General features: G+C 45.7%; 1 protein-coding gene across 1 annotated transcript in view; it reads right to left on the bottom strand.

Annotated features, from left to right (window-relative positions):
- Positions 1 to 9220, bottom strand: part of LOC135579658 (protein enabled homolog) — a 182100-nt gene extending 172880 nt beyond the window's left edge. Inside the window, exons 1-2 of the mRNA XM_065065806.1 lie at positions 8929 to 9220; positions 7746 to 8514 (exon numbers count right to left, since the gene is read on the bottom strand). Of these exons, the coding sequence (XP_064921878.1) occupies positions 7746 to 8514; positions 8929 to 9220 (1061 nt within the window). The remainder of the gene's footprint in view (positions 1 to 7745; positions 8515 to 8928) is intronic.
- Between the last annotated feature and the right edge of the window lie 12676 nt (positions 9221 to 21896).

The raw sequence follows: 21896 nt of genomic DNA, 5'->3' as shown, positions 1-21896 counted from the left end.
TTTTAATCAAGCAATAGGATGACTTGACTTCTGTCTGCATAGAGAAGAAAGTGCAAGCTGCTGCAGAAAAAATAACATCTACTGATGATACACAAATTTTAAGAGAGACAAGTGTGAACAAACAAAAGCTGTTTCATCAAATTCTGTAATAGAGATATGCAAAGGAAATGCCAGTGTGCATTACATTAATAAGATGCAGTTACTGGAAGGTAGTTAACCCTTTCAAAATCAGTGATGCTGTAAACCATGAGACTGGATTTCCTCATTTCCCCGCACGGTACATTCGGTTTGGTCTACCACAGGAAACTCCCCTGCGTGTCAGTCAACTCTAAAGTTTATTTTGGTGCAAAATTCCCCTCAGAAACAGCAACGTGACCACCTGACCTCAGCTGTAGCACGGTAACACACATACTTACTACTCTTCCTCCTAGAGCATCTCTTGCAATGTATGCTGATGGCCTACCAAAAGCTCTTTCATCGATAGATTGTTTATTGTGAAGTTAGGCAAACTGGGCAGCCACATGTACCAATTAAAGGTAAAATGCTTATAAAAGCCAGCTAGAAGAACAGACAAGCAGGGGTTTATAACAAGCAAGAGTAAGCTTCACGGAGGCAAGAGCAGGAAAAAAAAAAAAAAAAAGATAAAATGTAAATTAAACCAATTTGATGTAAGTAGTGTCTGGATAAATCATTCATTTACACTTCACCATGATAATCATAGGATCCATCAACAAATAGTATCTGTGTATGAGCAGAGGCCCAAACACTCCAGCAGTTTTGTACAGGGCTCTGCTGAGCAGACTGGCCAGGAAAAGTCTTACCCAAGACCCGCATCAGAGCCTGCAGGCACCATGTAACGCGCTCCATGGCAGAGCCCACGCTAACAAAGTGAGATGACATCTGGGCAGGGTTTTGTGGATCCTAGCAAGGCCCACACAGGCCAGTTGTGTGCCTACATCCCTTTGCAGACCTATCTGCTAGAATTTTACTCAAGTTTACACAGGCCATCTGTGTAACAGCCCAAGTGTCAACACCAGTGCACCACCACCCACCGCACCAGCGACTGAACAACAACACCGTCTCGCTCTTTTCGACCACCTTCTGCCACAGCTCTCTCCACTATAAGCCGCTGATTTGGAAACAAAAATCCATGCAGGGTCATTTCTCATGGAAAGTGCAATTAAACAACCTGGGCACCAAGCCGTAAGGGAGTGTGGGTCTGAAAGGTAGATGCCCTACCAGGAGCAAACCTGGTACTGCTTAGAGAGCCACTGCATCAAGTACATTTTGAAAAGCTTACATATTGCACGGTTCCTTAGTTACTTCACACTCTGCTTCTGTACACTGCACTATATAATCTCCCAGTGCAGTAGGTGGGCTGGCTATTTTTAAAGTGCTTTGGATGAGTTTAGACTGATTATCATGCCTCTTTGATTTTCCTCCTTTTTGCAAAAGAGACTGAGTTTTGACTCAGAAATAAATACATCTGGCAAAAGAAAACAAAGTCAGGCTTTATACAAAATTTACACTGAACATAAAATTAAGTCTAAGTACAAGACAAATCATTTTGATAAGTGGTTAATAAGTTAATAAAGATACTATTCATCAGCCCACTGGTGTTGAACATTATAGTGATTTATAATTCTCTGGAATGTTTTTTACTGGTGTATTTATAACTGCTTACACCACATGGTCCTCACATGGCTAACAAGCTCTGTAGGAGCTGTTTGTTATTTAGAAAAAGCATATTAATGGAATCTTAACACAAAGCCAGTGACCAGACAATATATTATAAGATATTCTATTTCATAATCCATACATGAACTGAAGTATTTACCAGACCATTCTTTAAATAACTGTTAACATATTAAGCCAGCAGCAGTGATTCATGCATATTAAATAAACAAGTAAAGGCTTGCAATGGAAAACTCTTCTATTGCTGTCAAAAACGGAACCTAGTGAGCTGCAAGGCACTGATAAATACATGCTGCTGAATCCATTCTCAGGTTAAAGAGTTTGAAGCTCAGCCTCAGAAAGCATTTGGATAATAAAGTGTGTCATTAATTCTTCCTGGCAGAGGTAAGCAGAGGATGTTGTCTGCACTGTGTCTTTTTGTCGTGTAGCTGGCAGCAATGCTGCTCTCCCCCAGGGCCCTGCCTGCGCAGCTAAGGAAGACCCCACCACTCATCCCCAAGGCAGGCACTCGGTGTTCAGATAGCACTGACTGAGCTGCTGCAAGAGAAGGGTTATGAACTCTTGGCACTTCCACAACTCAATTTCAAACAGACTTTTAGTGCCAAGAGTCTTGCACAAAAGCTTGTTTACAGATTAGGAAAATGAATAGGAAAATAAAGCAGTTGCTCCTGTGTCAAAATTTAACTGAACTCTACATATATCCCCAAGGTCCTACAATTCACATCCAAATATAGACTTAGACACATAGGAATAAGGCAATTTTAATACAAAAAGAATTTCTAGAAAAGCATTGTTTGAGCTTTATTGACTAGTTAGAAAGGCAAACTAAATGGTCAATTTATCCTGGAAAGCATCAGTACTTTTTCACAAATGACTGTGATCTGGTTAGTAGGACACAAGACTGGACTCATCACATCTGTACTGCATGGCTCTCTGGGTCTGAACTCAGGGTTTAACCCAACAGACTTAGCATTCCTATGTACAGATTCGGATACTTATCATCCTCCTTGTCTCTCCCTCTCCTCTTTTGACATCAAACATTAGCTGTATTAATGCTTTTCCCCAGTTTCATCTAGATGTCTTGACTTTGAACTGGAACAGAGCAGAGGAGACTTGTTTGCACAGCAACCCCCAACCCTTACCCACACAGCAACAATTAGCAGCAACTTCTGTCACCACCTCTTTGTACTGAATAGAGATCCCTGAACAAGCACACCCTTGTACACTGCCTCCCCCCAGGCCCCAGGAACCCTGGGAGGCTGCAGGATCATCAGCAAGAAAACCCACAGCCCAGAGTCTGATGTGAACTCTGTGGACTCGCAGCAAGCTACAGTACAAGCCCAACTGAAGTTTGAGCGAAGTGCAGCTACAGACAACTCCTTTGTTCTGTTTCCAGATCAGATAATGAGTTGTGATTTTGGACCCTTTCGTTTGTTTGTTTTGCATCTCTTTCTGAGACCTGTGTGTACTCCCAAAAGTTATATCAGGACCAGGACTATTTGTCACTGTAAGTGCTCCATCAGCAATTCGGTGCATTGGAGAGCCTCTTTTTAACTGCAATTTTTTCCCTTGTGCTTGGGAGTCCAACGGCACGCCCTTGAGAGCTTTCCTGGTAGATGAAAACCAGTTTTTCCCCTGTTGGACAGAAGGGTGATGTTGTAGGGTACCGTCTAAAGCATCCCACTTCCAATGTTCGTCCAGCACTACTTCTTCTCTACACATCCGTGGTGTATTCCTAAGACCTGCAGCTGCTGCAAACCTTGCTGCTGGTCAACAGTCCTAGAACCGTAAGGGATTGTGCCCTGTCAAACCCTGGTCTTTCTCTCTTTGCATCACAAATACACTCTATGTGTTTAAACAGTGTTTGCAGCATTTTGTTACAATTCTGCAGCATTTTGCAAAGTTGTAAAGTCCTCCAGGACCACAGAAAATCTCTGGAGAAATGGAAAAAGAGCAGGAATGGGAGGTAGAAAAATTGAAAAATTACTAGCGGTAGTCTGTGAACTTCATGAACCTATTACAGAAACCCCAGATGCAAAATGCAATATAGAACTAAATCCCAGCACCCATTACTCACCCTGCTTTTGCAACATGAGTAAGTCATGCAGGGAATAAGATACTGCCCTGCATGAGACATCCAGCACAACCTGGACCACACGCATGAGGGATTTTCTGTCCCAAAAGCAAAGAAGAAAAAATGAGTGAAAAAGAAAGTAGAAAAAGATGACAATGTGAAAGTTCTAGGTCAACATGTTGTCAGAAAAATGAAGTCTGAGTTGCAATTATTTACATATATATGAACTCTGATTTCAGAGCAGATACACATACCACATTCTTGTCAGGCATTTCCCATGATTTTGCTGGACATTAAGTACCTTCTTGGGGAGGAAGTGGGAGGGTCAGATATTTTTTCTTTATCATCTTTAAACTTAATGGAATTTCTTACTAACTTTGTTCTAGTTCCTGCTTAGTTTTGCCTAAGATTCTCTGTAAGTCTACCCTACCCAATGCATGGGCTAAACAGACTTCAGAAGTGGGAAAGAAACAAATGAGGAAATTGCTTCTTGCTTTTTCATTCTCCCCTTACTTTTTTAGTCTTTCACTGTGCAGGGTATGTTAAATAAGGGGTAGTTCAATCAAACAATGATCACTGAACACTGCTTTCTGCATGGTCAATGGTACAGTCACTTCTTGCTCCTTTGCAAGCCTCACATTTCCTACTTTCCTTCTCTGGTCTCCAAACACCCTCTCCATTCCTTTTTCCTCTTTCCCTGGCGTCTTTTGCTCCTGTATACACAAGGACACACCTCTGCACCATTGTACTCAATTTCTTAATAATAAAGCTGACATTTTGTATCAAAATTTAAAAGTTAATTAACCATGACCAATGATGAAGGAGGTAGGACTTCAAGAACAATGCAGCGAGGAAGTAAAAATATCTATACTGGGATAATGTAATCTCTGTGGTGGCCAGAAGTGAACACTTAGGAAAAAGTGGGAAAACACACTGTTTGGACTAATCCCTAACCTGATAACGTTATGAAATGTCTATCAGTCAGTGGTTTGGGGATTTCCTGTGTGGCAGCTGGTATCCAGGCTACAATACTCCATATCCATACATTAATTTCCTCAAGGAACTTTTCAGTGCCCTCTTGGTTTTGGATTAATGAGAAACAGTGGTTAACTGTTGTTTGAATCTTCTTACAGAACTAATACGCAGTGCTTTCACTAGCATCCTGTATGACTGCAGACGCACTACACCCAGTTCATGCAGCCATAAAGTTCTGTTTCACATCCAGTCAGTAATCACAAACTGCTATTATCTTCCACAATAAAACAAAAACAACTATCATTATATAACATCTGTTTTCTAGCTTCAAGCAAGTGTTTAAGGGCAACTCTGGAATCATTCACATTTCTCAAAATACTTTTTCCAGTTCATCACGCTGTAGTGCCAGTGGCCATATAGTGCAAATTAACTTGCATGTTTTTGGATGTAAGCCTGACAGCAAATGCCAGCCCCTGTTTTTCCACAGCCCAGAGTACACACATTCACAAACAGTTGTAATACTTACAATAACACTTTGTTAAATGGGAAGTCTAAAAAGAGGGTTAATGTTGCCTTAACAAAATCAGATGAACAAGGTAGTCACTGTAGTAGTTTTAGCTTACTTTTCAAGAGTTACTGGACAACATGTGATATATTTATAAGTAGAACAGAACTCATCTATAACTCGGGAAAAACTATTTTCAACAAAAAATTTCAACAAATTTGAATAAAATCCCTTAGGGTCCTCTCAGGTTTTGTTGACAATTTTTCAAGAATCTGTGTAGTTTTTGCAGCTGCATATCATAGGATTTCCAGAACGGGTTGACTCAGACACACCCAAGTATTCCTGTAGGGTTCTGTTATTTACAAGGCACTCTGCTAAAATTTATGGTAAAAGTTATGGTTTGGCTATACTCATTACTTTGTTTTAATTGTCTTCACATACTCTCATATATCTTGTTACTGATACTGGTGGGCTTCCTAGCAACATGAATAAACTTAAGACTTGATCCTTCAAAGAATTCATGACCCCAGCCCAAAGAGTCCCATTGATCTTGGTGAGTTTTGGGCTGGGCTAACCATACAGAACACTATGAAGAGCAAACGCAAAATCTGAACCTGAACTAGAGGGATAATATGGTCTGTCTCTATCCTTGCAATTTTCTGCTACAATATCACCTTCACAGTGGGGGAAATTCTGACCTCACTAACATCACTGACTAACCTCTTACAGAAGATTTCACCAATAAGGTTTCGCTGAAACATATGCCTTACAAGCTAATTTACTTATGCTGTTATTTTTTATTTGAGAGCAAGTCATCTAGAAAACTGTCAGAATGTTAATTCCTTAAATATAATTATCAAAAAGAAAGATGCGAGGGCTGAAGAATGCTCAAAAGCTTAAGCGGTCATTTCCAATTTTTCATATATCTGATGCAATTTTCCTCATGGTTGCAGCATAATTCTAAATTACTAACAGGGCATTTCTCTTTGTCATTTCTTTTCTTTCCTTCTTTTTCCTTTAAATTTGCAGCTGCAAATCAATGCGAACTCATTCAGCGATTACCCAGGAGAAAACTTCTATTTTGTAAAGCGAACATTGTGCTTGCGGGACCTCTCTGAAAACTTTTAACAGTGTTCCAGCCTTGGGCCTTTCCATCCTTCAATCCCGAGCTTGAAAGCTTGCATTCTCACTAGCCATCCCTTTTAAAATATGCTTTTGTAAAACTGCATTGAAGTGAAAAATGTTCAAGAAGAACTCTGGGTTTTTAAGCAGCAAAGGTAGCTCTCCTGCCTTGATCCTAGCATCTTATAGATTTTGTTGTTTGTTCTTTTTTTTTTTTTTAACTTGGGCCAAAAATAGCAATAAAATAGACCAATTCCCAGTTTCCTATGTTACAGTCAACAAACTGATTACATTATTACTGGATAGCATCACCTCTTTGGAATTAGGCTGTAAGCTGAGGTCTTACTATAGTAGTGATTTCACACTGCCACATTTAGCAGAGTCAGCATTTCTTTTGTAATAGTTTCTTCCTCCTACTACTCTCTTTCCTCAAAGGACTGAAATTTGGACTTAAAAATGAATGTAAGGTTGAAGTACTGACAACATAATCCCTGTCCATAAATCCAAGGTTTATCATTTTAGCACATTTCTGACAAGTAGCTTTGGAGTATTTTTAAGTACAGGCCCAGTCATGCCTTCTTAATACATCCAAAACTTGAGCCTGTATCCAGAGAACATAGCACTCATTCCCACTACCTTCATGGCTTAAGTTTCTTAATAAACGAGCTTTTAATAATCTCTTAATTTTAGGGAGCCACTGCTTTTAGAGCTGTGCATCCAACCAATAAGAGTGAACTGGAAGACATATGTTGCCACAGCTTCAGTTCAGAAATCTTTTTCAGAACAAGGATGCCATGCACAAAGCTTGTTTCTCAAAGGTGCTGAACTATGCAGAGTGACGGATCTGAAAAGGCTCCATCCACCTGGGGCTTCTGAGCAAAATGGGAGACCTATTGCATGCTCTCCATGAAGACATCTGTCACATGTTCTAGCTGCGACATGCCACGAGGACTCCATGGAAACCACATGCAACTAAAACCCTGCAACTTGTTTGCTAAACAGGGCAGACCACCTATGGTGCAGCACACCAATGCACGTCCTCCTGTCTGGCATTCTGACCACGGGTCCCTTTGCAGGTCTTAGCCTCTATTTCCCGCCCCACCCCGCTGTTCAGCTGGCTCTTGGTTGTGTTTGCCTTTGCCCAGATGAATGCAGGCAACGCTCCCCAGTGCACAACGCTGGAGAGGTCGCCTAGCTGGGCCGAGCCCCGCCGGGCCGAGACCAGGGCCACGGCCAGAGGTCGGCCCCGGTCCGCCCGCCCAAAGCAGCCCACGGGTTTCGCCCTCGGCGCCCGAGCGCAGCCCCTCTGGCCACACGCCCCGGGGAAGGGACACGAGGGACGGCCACCCCCTCCCGGACCCGGTGGTCACTTACGTTGGGGGCAGGTGCCGCCGGAGCGCTGCCGGCCGCGGGGCCGAACCCCGGCCCACCACCGACGGGAGCGCCGGCCCGGCACGGAGGAGGGGGTGGCCTCCTTTTCGGTGTCGGAAGGGTGAATGTTTGCCGGAAAAGTGGGCGTTTATTCCACTTTGCAGGAGCAGAGGGGGCCGGGGCGGGGGGGAGGTAGGTGAGAGGGGCGGCTGTGCCCGGGGAATAAGGCGAGAAGCGGCTGCGACGTGCCCGCTCCCCGCTTGACTGGCGGATCCGCTAACCGGCGGCTGCCGCGGGCCGCCGTGAGTCACCCCCGGCCGCGGCAGCGTCAGCCTCGCCGCGGCGTTGGCAGCCAGACGAGCCGCGGCGAGGAGCCGCCGCTGTCCTCGGATGAACCCAGCGGGGCTGCCAGCGCCAGCCGAGTGCGCGCAAGGCGAGAGCCGCTGCTCTGCCGGCTCGGCAGCGTGCGACACCCCTTCGGCGGGGGATGGCGGAGACAGGGCGGGGGGCGGGAGCGGGAGGGGGGGCGAGCCCCTCGGCGGCCGGGCCGGAAAGGTAAGCGTGGGACAGGGAAGGTGCGGCGGGGGCACGGTCACAAAAAGGGCAAGAGGGGAGTGGGAGAGGGAGGCGCTGCTCCCCGGGCCGCCCGTCCCCGAGGAGGCGGCTGCGGCGGCCCGGGGCGCGGAGAGGGGTTGGTAGGGCCGGGCCCACCGCTCCGAGGAGGCAGGAAAGGGGGACGAGAGCCCCTCCGCGCCGGGCAGGGTGGGGATCGCTCTCGACAGCGGGGATGCTCAGCGGTGCGGATAGCAAACACCCCCCCCCCAGCCCTGCCCTGTTAAAAAACATAAAACAGCAGCATTCTCTGCCCCGCGGTGCAAAGATCCGGCTCCTCTTGGGCAAAAGGTGAATCGTTGCCCAACAGCCTTATCTGCCCGCTCTTGCCCGAGGCCAGTGGCAGGAAACCTGGGCAGCGCTGGCAGCTGCCGGCGATGTCTCGAAAGCCGCGGGCAGGGTCACGGCCGGCTCCGCTCCCCGCGGCGCCCAGCGCCGCTGCCGCGCTCCCACCGGCGTGTCCCCGAGGTGGCGCAACCCGGGGGGGGTCTCATTGTCAGCGTCTTCCTTTGCTCCCACCTGTCATCTTTAGTTTTGCTTTATTTATTTGCTGTCCGCCCTCCCCATCCCCGACAGCTGGAGCGGGAGAGTCTGTAAGGACGGGGCAGGTTGCTCACGCGAAAGCACAGAAAGTTTGAACCCCGGGACGACACCTTCCGCCCTCTGCCCCTGCCCTGTGAGGCCCCAGGGCCGCGCTTCTCCCGGGGCTTTCGGCAAGCCCTGGCCCCCGGCCTGGCGTCCGCCAGGACCTGCGCGACACCCCCACCCCGCGCCCAGCGGAGCGGGGGCGATAGGGCGAGGGCGCTGTGCCCCCCCGCGAGGAGCCGCGCTGGGAGGCGGGATGCCGCCAGAGAAGCGCTCGGCATCAGCGAGAGGCGACCCGGCAAAGGTCTTTTAAGGAAATTCTCCCTCGGGGAGGTGACGGAGGGAGGGAGCCCCTTTTTGCCCCGGGAGGGAGAGCCCTATCCGCACACGCAGAGCAGGTCGTCGCAGTGCAGCAGGTGCCTCCGGGCCCCTTTGCTTCTTTCCCGCTCCGTCCCTGAAAACGGCGCCCGAGAGAGCCCAGAAACATCACCTGAATAGCCGTAATAATTAAAAACAACAACAACCACCCCCTTCTGCCTGGCCTTAATGATCCTTTACACACATTCCCCGCCCGCTCCCTCCCCCGTCCCCCCAGTGAAGGGCACTGATTATTCGCACTCCTCTGCTTGCCGAGAGCGCAGCCTGATGAAAGGACTTTATCCTCGAGTGACTCCATCGCTTGCTCCTCCTCTCCCCCCCTCCTCCTCCTCTCCCCGCCCGCCGGCCGCCTCGCTTCGCTCTCAGCCCTAATTGGGCTCTTGCTAATATGATTAAAGCCCAGTTAAATGTTTCTTGATAAATCTTGTCAAGAGAGGATCCCCCCCGACCCCTCCTCTCTCTCTGTTGGTTGTCAGAAGCCCGGTTACAGACAGGACATGCCCGGCTCCTGCTGTTCATCCTCTGGTGGGAAGTTGGCATTTCACAATTGTTCCTTTAACAGGGTTGTTTTGGAGCCGCTCCTGGGGATTGTTCCTCTTCAGGCCGGGCTTGCTGATAAGAACCGCCCGTGGCTTTTATATAACACGTTAGGATTTGGTCCTGGTCCCAAAATCGCGCTGTTTCTTTAGCCTTTTATTTCATTTCCCCCGCCCCCGCTCCCGCTGGTGAGCTCTTAGTAGCCTGTTCCCGGAAAGGCTCTTGCTTGATGCGAGCCGGCCAGGCGCGATCGTCCGTGTAAAAGCCGCGCAGGTCCCGGTGGAGCTGTTCGGGGGTGGAGGATGCGCACCGGGGCGGCTCAACCGCGCACAGCCGGCGACCGGCAGCGCTGCGGCGCGGTGTCCCGGCCACCGGTGCCCCTCTCCCCAGGAAAAGCCCCGTCTTCCTCGGCTCCTCTCTCCGCTCCAGTAGCCCTCGGGAGAGGCTCTCTCGCTGCTGCCCGCCGTTGTGCGAGGCGCCCCGACCCCCGCAAGTGTTGCGGCAAGTGCCCCTCGCAGCGAGTGCACTCTCTCTCCTCCACCTGCATCTGTTTTGTTACGGTTTCACTGTAATTGGGCTCGGGGGTTAAAACCCATCTTCCCACCGTTATCACCTGGGGAATCTGGTTGAATTCGTAGAAATTAGGAACCAGCAGACGGTGGTGGAGGGTGAGCGTGGTTCCCCGGGAGCCAGCCCCGCCACGGCTGGCAGCGCTGCGCCCGGGCTGGCGCTGCGGCTCGGCTCACCCCGCCGTTTCTTGGGGGGGCTCGTCGGTGGTGCTGTTGGGTCTCTCACTTTTTGGTTTTCAGTTTTCTTCGGGAGTTCCAAGCTACGGCCGGGGTTTTTCGAGGGCGCTTGGTGATTGTTGCTCCAGTCTTACTGGGCTTGGGGGCTAGGAACGTGTAGGTGTTTGGAGAGGTGGGGGTAGCTGTTTAGTCCCCCGTCGAGCGGAGTGTAGCCGCTGACTTGAAGCTTTGCGGTCCGAGGCTGGAGGGGGCATTTACCGATGGCACGCCGGGCCCCGGGCCCCCGCCTGTGTCCCTCCCCTGCAGCCCGTGCCCTGCGAGGGGCCAGAGAGCTGTTGCCACACTACGTTTCCACGGGGGGCACGCACTGCCTTCACCCGTGGGAAGCGGGGGCACAGGCCGCGAGGGACACGGACCGCTTGCCCCTGTCCCGCACCCCAGGGAGGCTGAAGTGCCCTCGAATCCGTCCCGCTCGCCACTATTTCAAGCCCCGCAGGCTGCTCTGCGTGGCCGGGGCTCGCCCGGTGACAGGCGGCAGCGCGTTACCCGCCCTCTCTCGGGGCCGCCGGTGCGGGGACAGGACGGCCTGCGGGAGACAACGGAGGAAGAAAATCAAAACCAAACAAACGAAAAATCACCCCCAACCTCGGGGAGCGCAGCTCCAGCAAAGGCGCCTGTTCCTTGAGCAGGGGGAGACCCGAGACACGGGGCAAATCGGAGATCAGCGTCCCCGCCGAGCCCTGCTGCAGCCTGGCCGCCCCCCGCTGCCTCCCGGGGGCGCGGGCAGAACCCCGGCGGAGCGGGCTGTGTCTCGGGGTGGAATTCTCCGCGCTGGTTCGTCCCAGCGGACCGTCGGCCCCCCTCGGCCGAGGTCTCAACCGTATTTTGACGATGGCTTCCCTCTCCCCTTCCCTTTCCTCCCTCCTTTCCCTCTGTGTTCCCCCCCACCGCGGGGGGTCTGGGTTTGTGTGAGACCACAAGAGCTGCGGCCTCTTCGTCCCGGGGCTGTTGATTTATCCGAGGAGAGTCCCAAAGAAGAAGCTGTTTGTGCTCAAGCTGGAACGCTGGAGGCTTTCTAAGAATGGCGCTTTTCTTACTCTTCTTTTTTTTTTTTTTTAATTTAATTTTATGTTTATTGGTACATCGAACCAGCCTACAGCATTGCTGGCGTGTTTCCACCAGGTGCCTGGGGCTCAGAGGAAAATTCAAATGAATTTAAAATTATGAGACAGTTTTCCTCCCCTCCTCCCAAGTAAAATAATTATAAGAGGAAGAATTGGTACAAACTGGCCAGAAAGAGATTCAAGCTGGAAACGGAAAAGCATCTTCACCCCACCAGAGTTGTGAGGACTTCCGCACGCAGGAAGGAATCAAAGGAGCTGGAAGATGAAATTTGACTGATTTGTGAACCAGCTTCTGAGATGTGGTTACCACCCACAGCAAGGGACTTGACCCCATGATCCAAAACGTCCCTTCTAATCCTCTTGCTTTAAAATAATAATTTGCATTTTTATATGCCAAAAGAATCCCCAAGTACGTTGCACACATTAAGCTATTCTGCTTCACAGCACTCTTGTAGGTACGACTCCATATTCCCATTCTACAGCAGAGTTAACTGGTTTGCTGCCGGGGCCACACTTGGAGCTGGGGACACCCTCTCGGTCGTGACACTCAGAGCTCCCATCACCACCCCGCGCTGCTCTGCCCACTGAGGTCCCAAATAAGACCGATGCTGTTAGAAGCTGTGAGAAGGCTACCTGCAGATACACGTGGCTGCTTTGCAAGATCCAGGAAATACCAATTCTGGATGTTGTTTTAATGCTAAGTATACAGTGTCAGGAAACATACCTGGGACCGGAGGTTTTAGGTTTTAGACTCTCAGTGTTTGACTATTATAATTATTTAACTAAGCTTCATTTAGTCTTGATGAGTAACCCCTGTTACTTTTAGAGGAATCTCGCTGAACATGCTGAAAGTTTTCCTGCTCACCTGACTTACAAAAGCAACCATTTTCTTTCTCAATAAATGGAGATGACTGGCTGATCCTCACGCTTTCGATGTAGACAGAAAAACCTAGACTCAAATCTGTTTGCTTTTCTTATGCAAATTTTCTCACAGGATTAGAAGGGAAAGTAAACCACAGTCCAACCTTAAGATCTTTTTCTTTTTAGAGGCAGCCTGTTGTATAAATCTGAAACAGAAAATGTTTTCATTTGAAGATCAAATAGAAGTTATCTAGTGAAGCTGACAAACAGGGGCAGAATTATCTGTTTGCATTTTTGGGAAATTGATAGCTCTGGTTTTGTTTCAAGGCAAGTGACTTTTAAATAATATTTAACGAAATAATTGACCTTGATGTTTAAACTACAACTTCCTTCACGTCATTAAGCCCAATGTTTTTAAAAAAAATGTTTTGTATCTGAACTCTGGCATACACTTTGCTAATCTCATAATAACATTTGTTTCTTGTGGAATTTTGTTTGATGAACTCATTGGTGAAAGAGGAGAGGAGGAGTTCAGAACAACGTGAGCTTTACAGCTCATTTATTTTAATTTTTTTTCCCCTGAAAAAAGAGCAAAAAAACCCATATGCAGAATGACTTTTCAGGAATAATTTTTCAGATGGAAGGAACAAGAAGAAGCCTTGTACGGTTGAACCATAAACCTTGGGACAAAATGTGTTCTTTTAACACACTTAAAAATACATTGTGATTCTGGACTGCAAAAATGATTTTGTGGAATTTGTCCTCATGATAATTAGTGTCTGAGACAGCTTTTGAAATGTGAGAGAAATTGAACTAACTCCACAAAGTGCGTCTATCACATAAAGGTTTTAGGACAGCCTGAATTCACACTATATCCTGCTCTTTGTTCAACTGACAGATTTCCAGCTGCAGAAAGAGGCACATATCTGGGGGCTGCTATTATCTAAGCTAAATATGTACATTTTGGATCAGTTCTATCTTATTTGAATACTCACAACTTCTGCTTGGGGATCTTGAGCATGAAAGGATTGCAAAGATGTGCATTTCATTAGCCGTCCATCAGTCTTTGTACATGTACAAAGGTGCATAAACATACACATTTACCAGTCTCTCTGCTCTGCAAAAGTTCAGAAAATTACATGCAAAATTATTTCAAATGAAAACAAACAAGCAACCAAACAACATACACATTACCATATGAGCAAGCAGGCAAACAAACAAGGTTGGGGGAAAATAAAAGCAATGAATGAACATGCAGACTTTAGCTTAGTTTTTATTTGGCTGTAAATTAAAAATATCATGGCAGCAGTGGATTACTGTTTTTTTAAAGTTACGTGATCCTTGAATTACAAAACACCGGTATCTACCTAAACACTGTTGTGTACCCTGCACGTCATGTACTCGTACACAAATGACGGCTCTTCCTCTATCCCTGCTGGCACTTTTTTTTCTCTCCAATGACTTCCTATTTTCAATAGTTAGACATATGAGGAATGGGGTTGCTTTACTTCCAACAAAGGACATGTAGATAACATTTCCACTGATTAACAATATTTGAACTCCCTCTGCAGTGCACAAACAGTGAGTTCAATAATGATTGCAGGCCCAAGATCTAGAGAACATGGTGATGTTACACAACTGGAGATGTGAGGTTACCTGGCAATCTGAGCAGGGTCATGCTGATCATGGGACAATACACATTCCCTGTCAGGCATCGCGTTGATGCAGGTTGTCTCAAACACCATACAAATGTCAAGCAGTGTGGGCAGCCACAAATTAAGTGACGGAGTCTTCTCCTTTCTCAGTATTATCCTCTGTCTCTTGCTCCCCTAGGACAGAATTGGCACCTCAGAACATGCCAGTGCAGTCCCTCAAGCTCCCATTCAGCTCCTTGGCCCCACATACTGGGCTAACCGGCTGTGTCTGACCCAGAACTTATATCAGGACAGTTTCTGTTAACCCCTTACTACAATCTCATGCCATGGCTCAACACCACTGAGTGAAGGGAGGAGGCACCTCCATCTCTGCGGGGTCATTGTGCAGTTCCCCTGTCCATACGGGCTGAGTCCATGCTCACCAAGTTGTATCTTTACCTCCTAATGTACGTGCTTATGCAACTTCTGCTCTTCAGTTTTACAGGAAAACAGAACATGGCACTTGGAGATGGCAGTTCTTAACCCAAGATGCTACAGATGTTACAATAGAGTGGTTGTCATTCACCTGAGGAAACCTGCAGAAGCTGCTGGCCCTATTATTTATTTTTGTTATTATTATTACTATTACTACTACTACTACTATTACTGTTACTATTACTATTACTATTATGAGCTACAGGGAAAACACAGTACACTCTTCCCAGTGAACTGGGTGCTGTCCCTGCTACAAGTCACATCAGACCTATGACCTGTCTGTTTTGTGGCATGCAGCTGACACCCAGGTGATAAGTTTTTTCCCAACAACTGAACACAGCCTGCAACATACTAGCAGTGACGGGAGATGGCTTTTATGTCATACTAGGTAGACATGCTCGTACCATCTTCTGCTGTTCTGATGGTGACTTGTGAGGAACCCACCTGACACATTGCCTCAGCCCAGGGACTACATTGCATCTCCTCAGCAGACCTTAAGCATCGAGCTGTACAAAACCAGGCTCAGGCTTCTCTGTGAGGATGAATACACTGTCTTTCCTGTTCCTCTGAGGACAATTCACCTTGAGGCTGTGCTGGACCTTGGGAAGTTCCCTCACCCCAATAGTCCTATCAACTGCTCTCACACCAGTTTTAGGGAGCTAGCCACAGTGACTGTCCTAAATCTCATCCATCACTGGTTGTCTTGCTTGAGCATCTTCTGCCCTAAAAATCTCTTCTTACCAGGTACAGATATTCTTTCTGTCCTCTGCTGAACTGGTATGGAACATTTTTGCACACTGCGAAACAGTCACTGAACATTTCCCCTGTATATCAGTGCTAAATTCGGTGGTTCTTGCAGACATCACGTCAGTCAACTTGTAAAGCTCTTCAAGTTCTGTAGGTAACATGTTATGCAAACGCCTCTGTCTACTGCTGCTTTCCTGAGTTTAAACAGTATCTATCTAGATGCATTTCCCTACCCTTTTCTCCAGACGTACCTCTGGCTCTGTCAGAGAGCCCTGGGGAAGCTGAAACCATGATGAAGGCACTAGCGGTGTGAATACATATAGGATTAAGACCGCTAGCCGCTGTGGCATGTCACTTCTGTCTGCAACTTACTAAAGCAGAGAAGTCTTGTGGCTGACAAATCCTTCACTTCACTGGGTTAAGTGACACATGCCAGAAAATGTGTCAACCCACTCCCCATCTCCTCGGCATTATTAGCCCAGGGACGGAAACCCAGCCAAAGAACACGTACACAACTTTGACAGGTTCTGCCTAATCCACCCACATAATGACATTTCTTATGCTAAGTGCCAGAGCAGAGTAGGGAGGCCACTGCCTGTACCAGCTGCTGGCAAGTCAAAGTTAGTTTCATGGTTATGTTTAAGAGATAGCCTGACATTACATTAAGAAGTCTTTGTCTCCTGTGGTGCAGCGCTCAGAGAATGACATCAAAAGCCTTCCTAATTCACCCCTCGGGTCATTTGATTATAAGCATGGCACAGAGCCGCGCTGCCCCAGGAGACCGTGAGTCACAACGACATCCATGACTATCCTCTTATTCCATGGAAGGAAGTAATGTGCTCTGACCATAAAACAACCAGGAGTAGATTACATCCTTCCCGGTGTCAGCTTAGCCCTGCTGGCTGTCAGGGCAGGCACTGGAGGGGTGACAGCAGCCCCTCATTTCCCAGCTTTGCCCCTTCCCACCCCTACCCCAGGGAAGATGTTCCTTCCTGCACTGGGACGTGCCACATGGACAAACCACACGAGAGGGTTTTGCTCAGCCAGACAAGGAAGAGGACAATCTGGCTCTGCAATGTGGTAGAGTTATGCCACATGGTGAAACATCCATCTCTCCTTCAGTGGTCCAGGCGTATCTGATCATGAGGACACTGTGTGTTCTCTGTCCCTTGGCATTTGTCCTTGTAATTAGTCTATCTGTTTCTGATTTATTTATTTTCAGGCAGTCTTCTGCACCCTTGCTCCTTCGCTTGGGCACATGGGGCAAACCACAGACTTGCCCTTAAACTACACAGAGAAATAAAATCAAAACCAGACTAACCACAGGAATCAATAGCAAGGGACAGAAAGCACATGATTGGATACTGCCATTCCCTTCAGAGATCTATCTGCGTCGAAATGTGATGTAACTAGGCTCGTGTGCCACATCTGCGAAGGGGGTAACAGATCCCTCTTCATAACCTGACTCACAGGGTAAAACCATGCTAGCTCAGAGAAGCCAAGGCATGTTTAAAAATCATTTCTAAGGAAGAAAAAAAAGTCCAGTTTGTGTTCACAGAACTAAAGCAATTGCTTTCAAGTCTGACGTGACTCCTTTTAGTGTTATTGTTGCTTCCTAGAATTTAGGCTTGAATTTGGCAGAAGTCAATAAGCAAAGGCATACACAGAACCACTTGTGAGAAGCAGTGTTTCTGTGTGCATGGGCTGATTCTTTCCTGAATAAACACCAGTCACTGGGCTGCTGGGTAAAGCAGTGACATAAACAGCAGTGAGACATGTGTAGGCTCATACCCATGAGGCAAGGCTATTTAAGGATGCAGTTTACCTTTTTTTCCTACAAATAAACACAGAATCACAGAATGTTAGGGTTTGGAAGGGGCCTCAAGAGATCATCCAGTCCAATCCCCCTGCCGGAGCAGGAACACTTAGATGAGGTTACACAGGAATGGGTCCAGGCAGGATTTGAATGTCTCCAGAGTAGGAGACTCCACAACCCCCCTGGGCAGCCTGTTCCAGTGTTCTGCCACCCTCACTGCAAAGAAGTTTCTTCTCAAATTTAAGTGGAACCTCTTGTGTTCCAATTTGAACTCATTACCCCTTGTCCTACCATCGGTTGTCACTGAGAAGAGCCTGGCTTCATCCTCATGACACTCACCCTTTATATATTTGTAAACATTAATAACGTCACCCTTCAGTCTCCTCTTCTCCAAGTTAAAGAGACCCAGCTCCCTCAGCCTTTCCTCATAAGGGAGACGCTCCATTCCCTTAATCATCTTTGTTACCCTCCCTTAATCATCTTCGTTGCCCTAAACACAACTGAATAATGAACCACATCTCCCAGTGCCACTAAAATACATGTGTTATATCCCATAATTGTTCCTCGTTCATCTCCCAAAAGTAGCATCATTGCCTGGGAGGGAGTATCAAGACATTAATTAAAAATAGATGGGCAGTACAAGAAATGAAGGCAAAGCAGATGAGTATAAATAGCTTATCCATATCCAAAATATAGGAGCTGTCTGAAAACATTGTGATTAGAGTTGATACACTTGATCCAGCAACACAGACAGTGGGCACAGCTGTCATTCCTATACTGAACATCTTATTTAATACCCTGTGATTCTGCAGCTCTTCATCAGGTGAATGATATGAAGTCATTGTTCATGTGATAGATCAGACGATGGAGAAACCCTACTGACAGAAATCTCTACTTGCTTCTGGCTAGAAAAAATAAATCTTTCCTTCTTTTCAAATCCACAGAAATACAGATGCAGAAGTATGATGTGGATAAATGAGGAAAGATAAGGTATTGCTCCTGCAAGCAGAACATCCTGTCTTCGAGATGGGTGAGTACTTCCAAACCTTCCAAATGTTTCATTGTCCTCCAGATAGATCACAGATCTGCTCCCGCTCTCCTTCCCAGATAATTTCCAACATTTTAAGCCATAATTGAAGCAAGCAGAAAGAAGTAGTTAGTCTTTAAAAAAAAAAAAAAAAAAAAAGAGAGAGACAAATAAAGGAAAAAAAAATCCTGAAGATGCCCTAAATTCCATAGTCATCCTCCTGGACACTGCCACAGAATTTTGCATATCTCCATGAAGACTTGGCTGATTCTGGTTGATCATTAGCAGAACTTGGTGCAGCTGTATAAACAGCAGATTTCCACACCTACAGGCCTTCATTCATTTCCTCCAGTGAGGTTTTTAATTTGACTGGCAGCTAGCCTATCTGGGCAGCTGATAAGAGAAGGAAAAAATCACCCTTCAGTCCTTACATCTCCACTGCCTTTCCTCTGGTTCTCATCAGAGAGGCATACAAAGAATTAAAGAGCTCTCAATACATTTGTAGCCAAACATTCACCCTCAGTGAGGTAGATTGTATTTGCTTACTGTATCCCTTGCCATGCTGGCATGTGTTCAGGACTGTCTAACTCCTTGGAGTACTATTGAGTACTTTTAAAAAAACCTTTGTTTATAATAAGCCGTTTGGCAATGAATGCACGTTTGGTGTTGTCCAGGGTACACTAGCTCTGGAGTTCACATGCCTGGTGTTTGGGATAGTGCTTTGTCTGGCTTCACAAACACAGCATCGGGGACAGTCCTGGGAGGTGGCCAATTTACCTTAGTCTTTCACAGGATTATTAAGAGTATTTTGAAATTCTTTTGGGCATTTTATCGACAGAAAACGTAATTAAACAATGCTCAGAGGAAACATTATTTCAGGAAATATAACTTGGTCTTAATCAGCTTGCTTTTTGGAGACTATACTTATTTTGACAATGTTTTTAATGGATACAAATTAAAATAATATTACATTCAATAACATCTAAAGTATTGTTTTCCATAAAGTGAAAACATTTAAGTGTTTGTCTCATTTAATTTTGTTTTGAACTATAAAGTATTCATATATTTTACATTTTTTCTTACTAAATTGAATATTTTAATGTAATTATAACTTTTGATCTTTCCGGTGTGAGAATGATTTGACACTTACAGAAAACTTCCATCATGCCAAATATATTTTCTCTGTATTTTCAATCCATCAGCACTTTTACTTTTTTCCCAAGTGTTGGAATTTCCCATAGAATGGAACTTCTGTTTCCTGACCAGCTCTGCTAAAATTTCTTGCTCTATCAAAAAGAAAGGGGGGAGGGTGTTGCAAATACACAACTGAAAACTTGTCAGGATACATTTCTCATTGTTGGCTCATATGTTGCCCTCTTTTGGTAGCTTTTGTATTGTACTACACAAAAAAATTTTAACAACTGCTGTAGCAACTCAGCATCCAAAGGAGACCGAATGCTGAATGTTAGAGCAAAGTAGCTGTATGAGAAAAGCAATAAGTTGCAAGTTAGGCACTTGAACTAGCTTATAGAGACATACTTTCGGGAGAGAAAAAACACTAGGGAATGAATGAAGCAGTGTAATATAAAACTGGACTATAAAGGACAAAAAGAAGAAAAAGGAGAAGGATCTGTAGCATGTGAATAATTTAACTCTGTATCCTAAATTCCACTCTGTGATGACAAACTTGACCTTCAAGTATTTGTTTGATCAAAATTTGTAAAGGGAAGCTCTACTCTAATTATCACTCCCGTGGTCTTTCCCTGTTGTTGTCTTCATAATCTATGCAGGTGTTTTGTTAAATTCTTATGGATATTGGACTAGTCAAGTCCAGAAGAGTGCCTGCTAACCTTCCAAGACTAAATCTCTGTCAAAGCCAATACTCTTTTTCGCTATTAACTTTCTGACAGATAAAATTAAATATTACATGGTCTTTTCCAAATTATTAGCTAAGACTACTTGTAAAATCATGTAATACTAATTGCATTATAAGTCTAGAATCATTATTCAAGTGAAACAGTGAAGTGTTAATTTTTTTCCAGAAAATAGTGGTTTTATACTGTTTCTGAGCAAAATCTAAAGAAACAAAACCTCAGCCTGTGGCAATGCTTAAAAGAGTCCAAGGAGCTGGGTATTCACCTTCTCTTGACTTTCAAAAAGAATCAAGTACTAACTCCCCCAAAATGCCATTCTTAGAGAACAAACTCCTCTGTACTTCAGAAAAGTCTCAGTTATAAGCACAGTAAATGGTTACACAGAATAGATATTCCCACCACATCTATGATTCCAGTTCAGCATTTCACAGCCCTATTCTTTAAAGATTAATTTTCCTTGGTTTGAAAATCGGCATCGGGAATTCAGCCTCACAGGGACTCTTCTATGAACAGTCACAGAGATGATTTCAGAGCTCAGAAGGGAACCATTTCTCCCACCTTGATTTGTGGAGCTTTTGTGGTGACTCCATATGATCAGGAATTCCTAGAAGAGCGAAGAACTCCCAGCCTTCCAATGTAAAGACATAAAGCTGTGCTTTGTAGGCATTCTCCGGTGCTTTGTTCAAACCTATCCTAAAATCCCAGCAATATGAACTCCCCTTGAAAGACTATCTGACAGCCTTCCAATTTTCACCTTAAAAAAAAATACACCCGAAAGGCCTGATTTCTCTGCCTTGCTCCCTTTCACTTAAATAACACTGTCTGGTTTAAACCTTTGCATGCCTTTGTTTCACCCGTAAGAATGAAGCAGCCCAGCCTTAAAAAAATATATGACTGCCTGCTGGTTTCAATGCAGCAAATATGCACCTTTCAGTGGCCAAGGGCTCGCAGACTTTTGTCACATTTCCTCGCAGGTCTAACCAAGCTCCTTCTGCTCCAGTCTAACAAAGTGATTAACTGTGCACTGTTTAAGCCGATATGTAGTTCCTTTGTTATAGCTCCCTAACAGGGCTATAAAAGGAGCCATAAACCCACAGCACAGCTCATGCACTTGAAGTTAAGTTAATGAGATGCTGGGTTTGAGCCTCAGTCTTCCCCCCAAAGTGATTTTTCCAGCCTTTGAATCATTGTGGGAGTTCTTCCAACTCCTTCCAGTCAGTCGGTGGTTGGCAATATTGAACACAGAGCTGGATGTAGTAACACAGAGCTTTACACATGAACTATTACCTCCCCGTTTCATGTCTGTATGTGCATAGCCTTGATTGCTGTGTAAATTTGTATCTCACATCTGCTGTCAACTATACCTTGAAACTATCAGCAATATTGATAACCAGGACACATACATCATTCCAATGTATCTAATGTATCTTCTTTTTTTTTTTTTTTTTTGTGAGTTGTTTGGGAGAGTTTGTACCCAGCTTTCTAATATCTGCCAGTCCTTTGATATCATTTATCTGCTGTCTCCTGTTTGCATTCCTTCTTGGTTTAGTATCATCAGCACATTTCAATATTGTGCTGTTTACCTCTACTTTGAGATTACCATAGAGATATTCAATAGAGTGATGTCTGTCAAAAGTCCCTGCCATGACCCAAGCTAGGATAACACAGCAATTGATCGTTGCCCTTTGTTTACATTCTTTCTCCCATTTCAGTCTACA

The sequence above is a fragment of the Columba livia genome, chromosome 5 (genome assembly GCF_036013475.1).
Source record: "Columba livia isolate bColLiv1 breed racing homer chromosome 5, bColLiv1.pat.W.v2, whole genome shotgun sequence".
Lineage (NCBI taxonomy): Eukaryota > Metazoa > Chordata > Aves > Columbiformes > Columbidae > Columba > Columba livia.
This window is presented reverse-complemented; position numbering and strand designations above follow the sequence as displayed.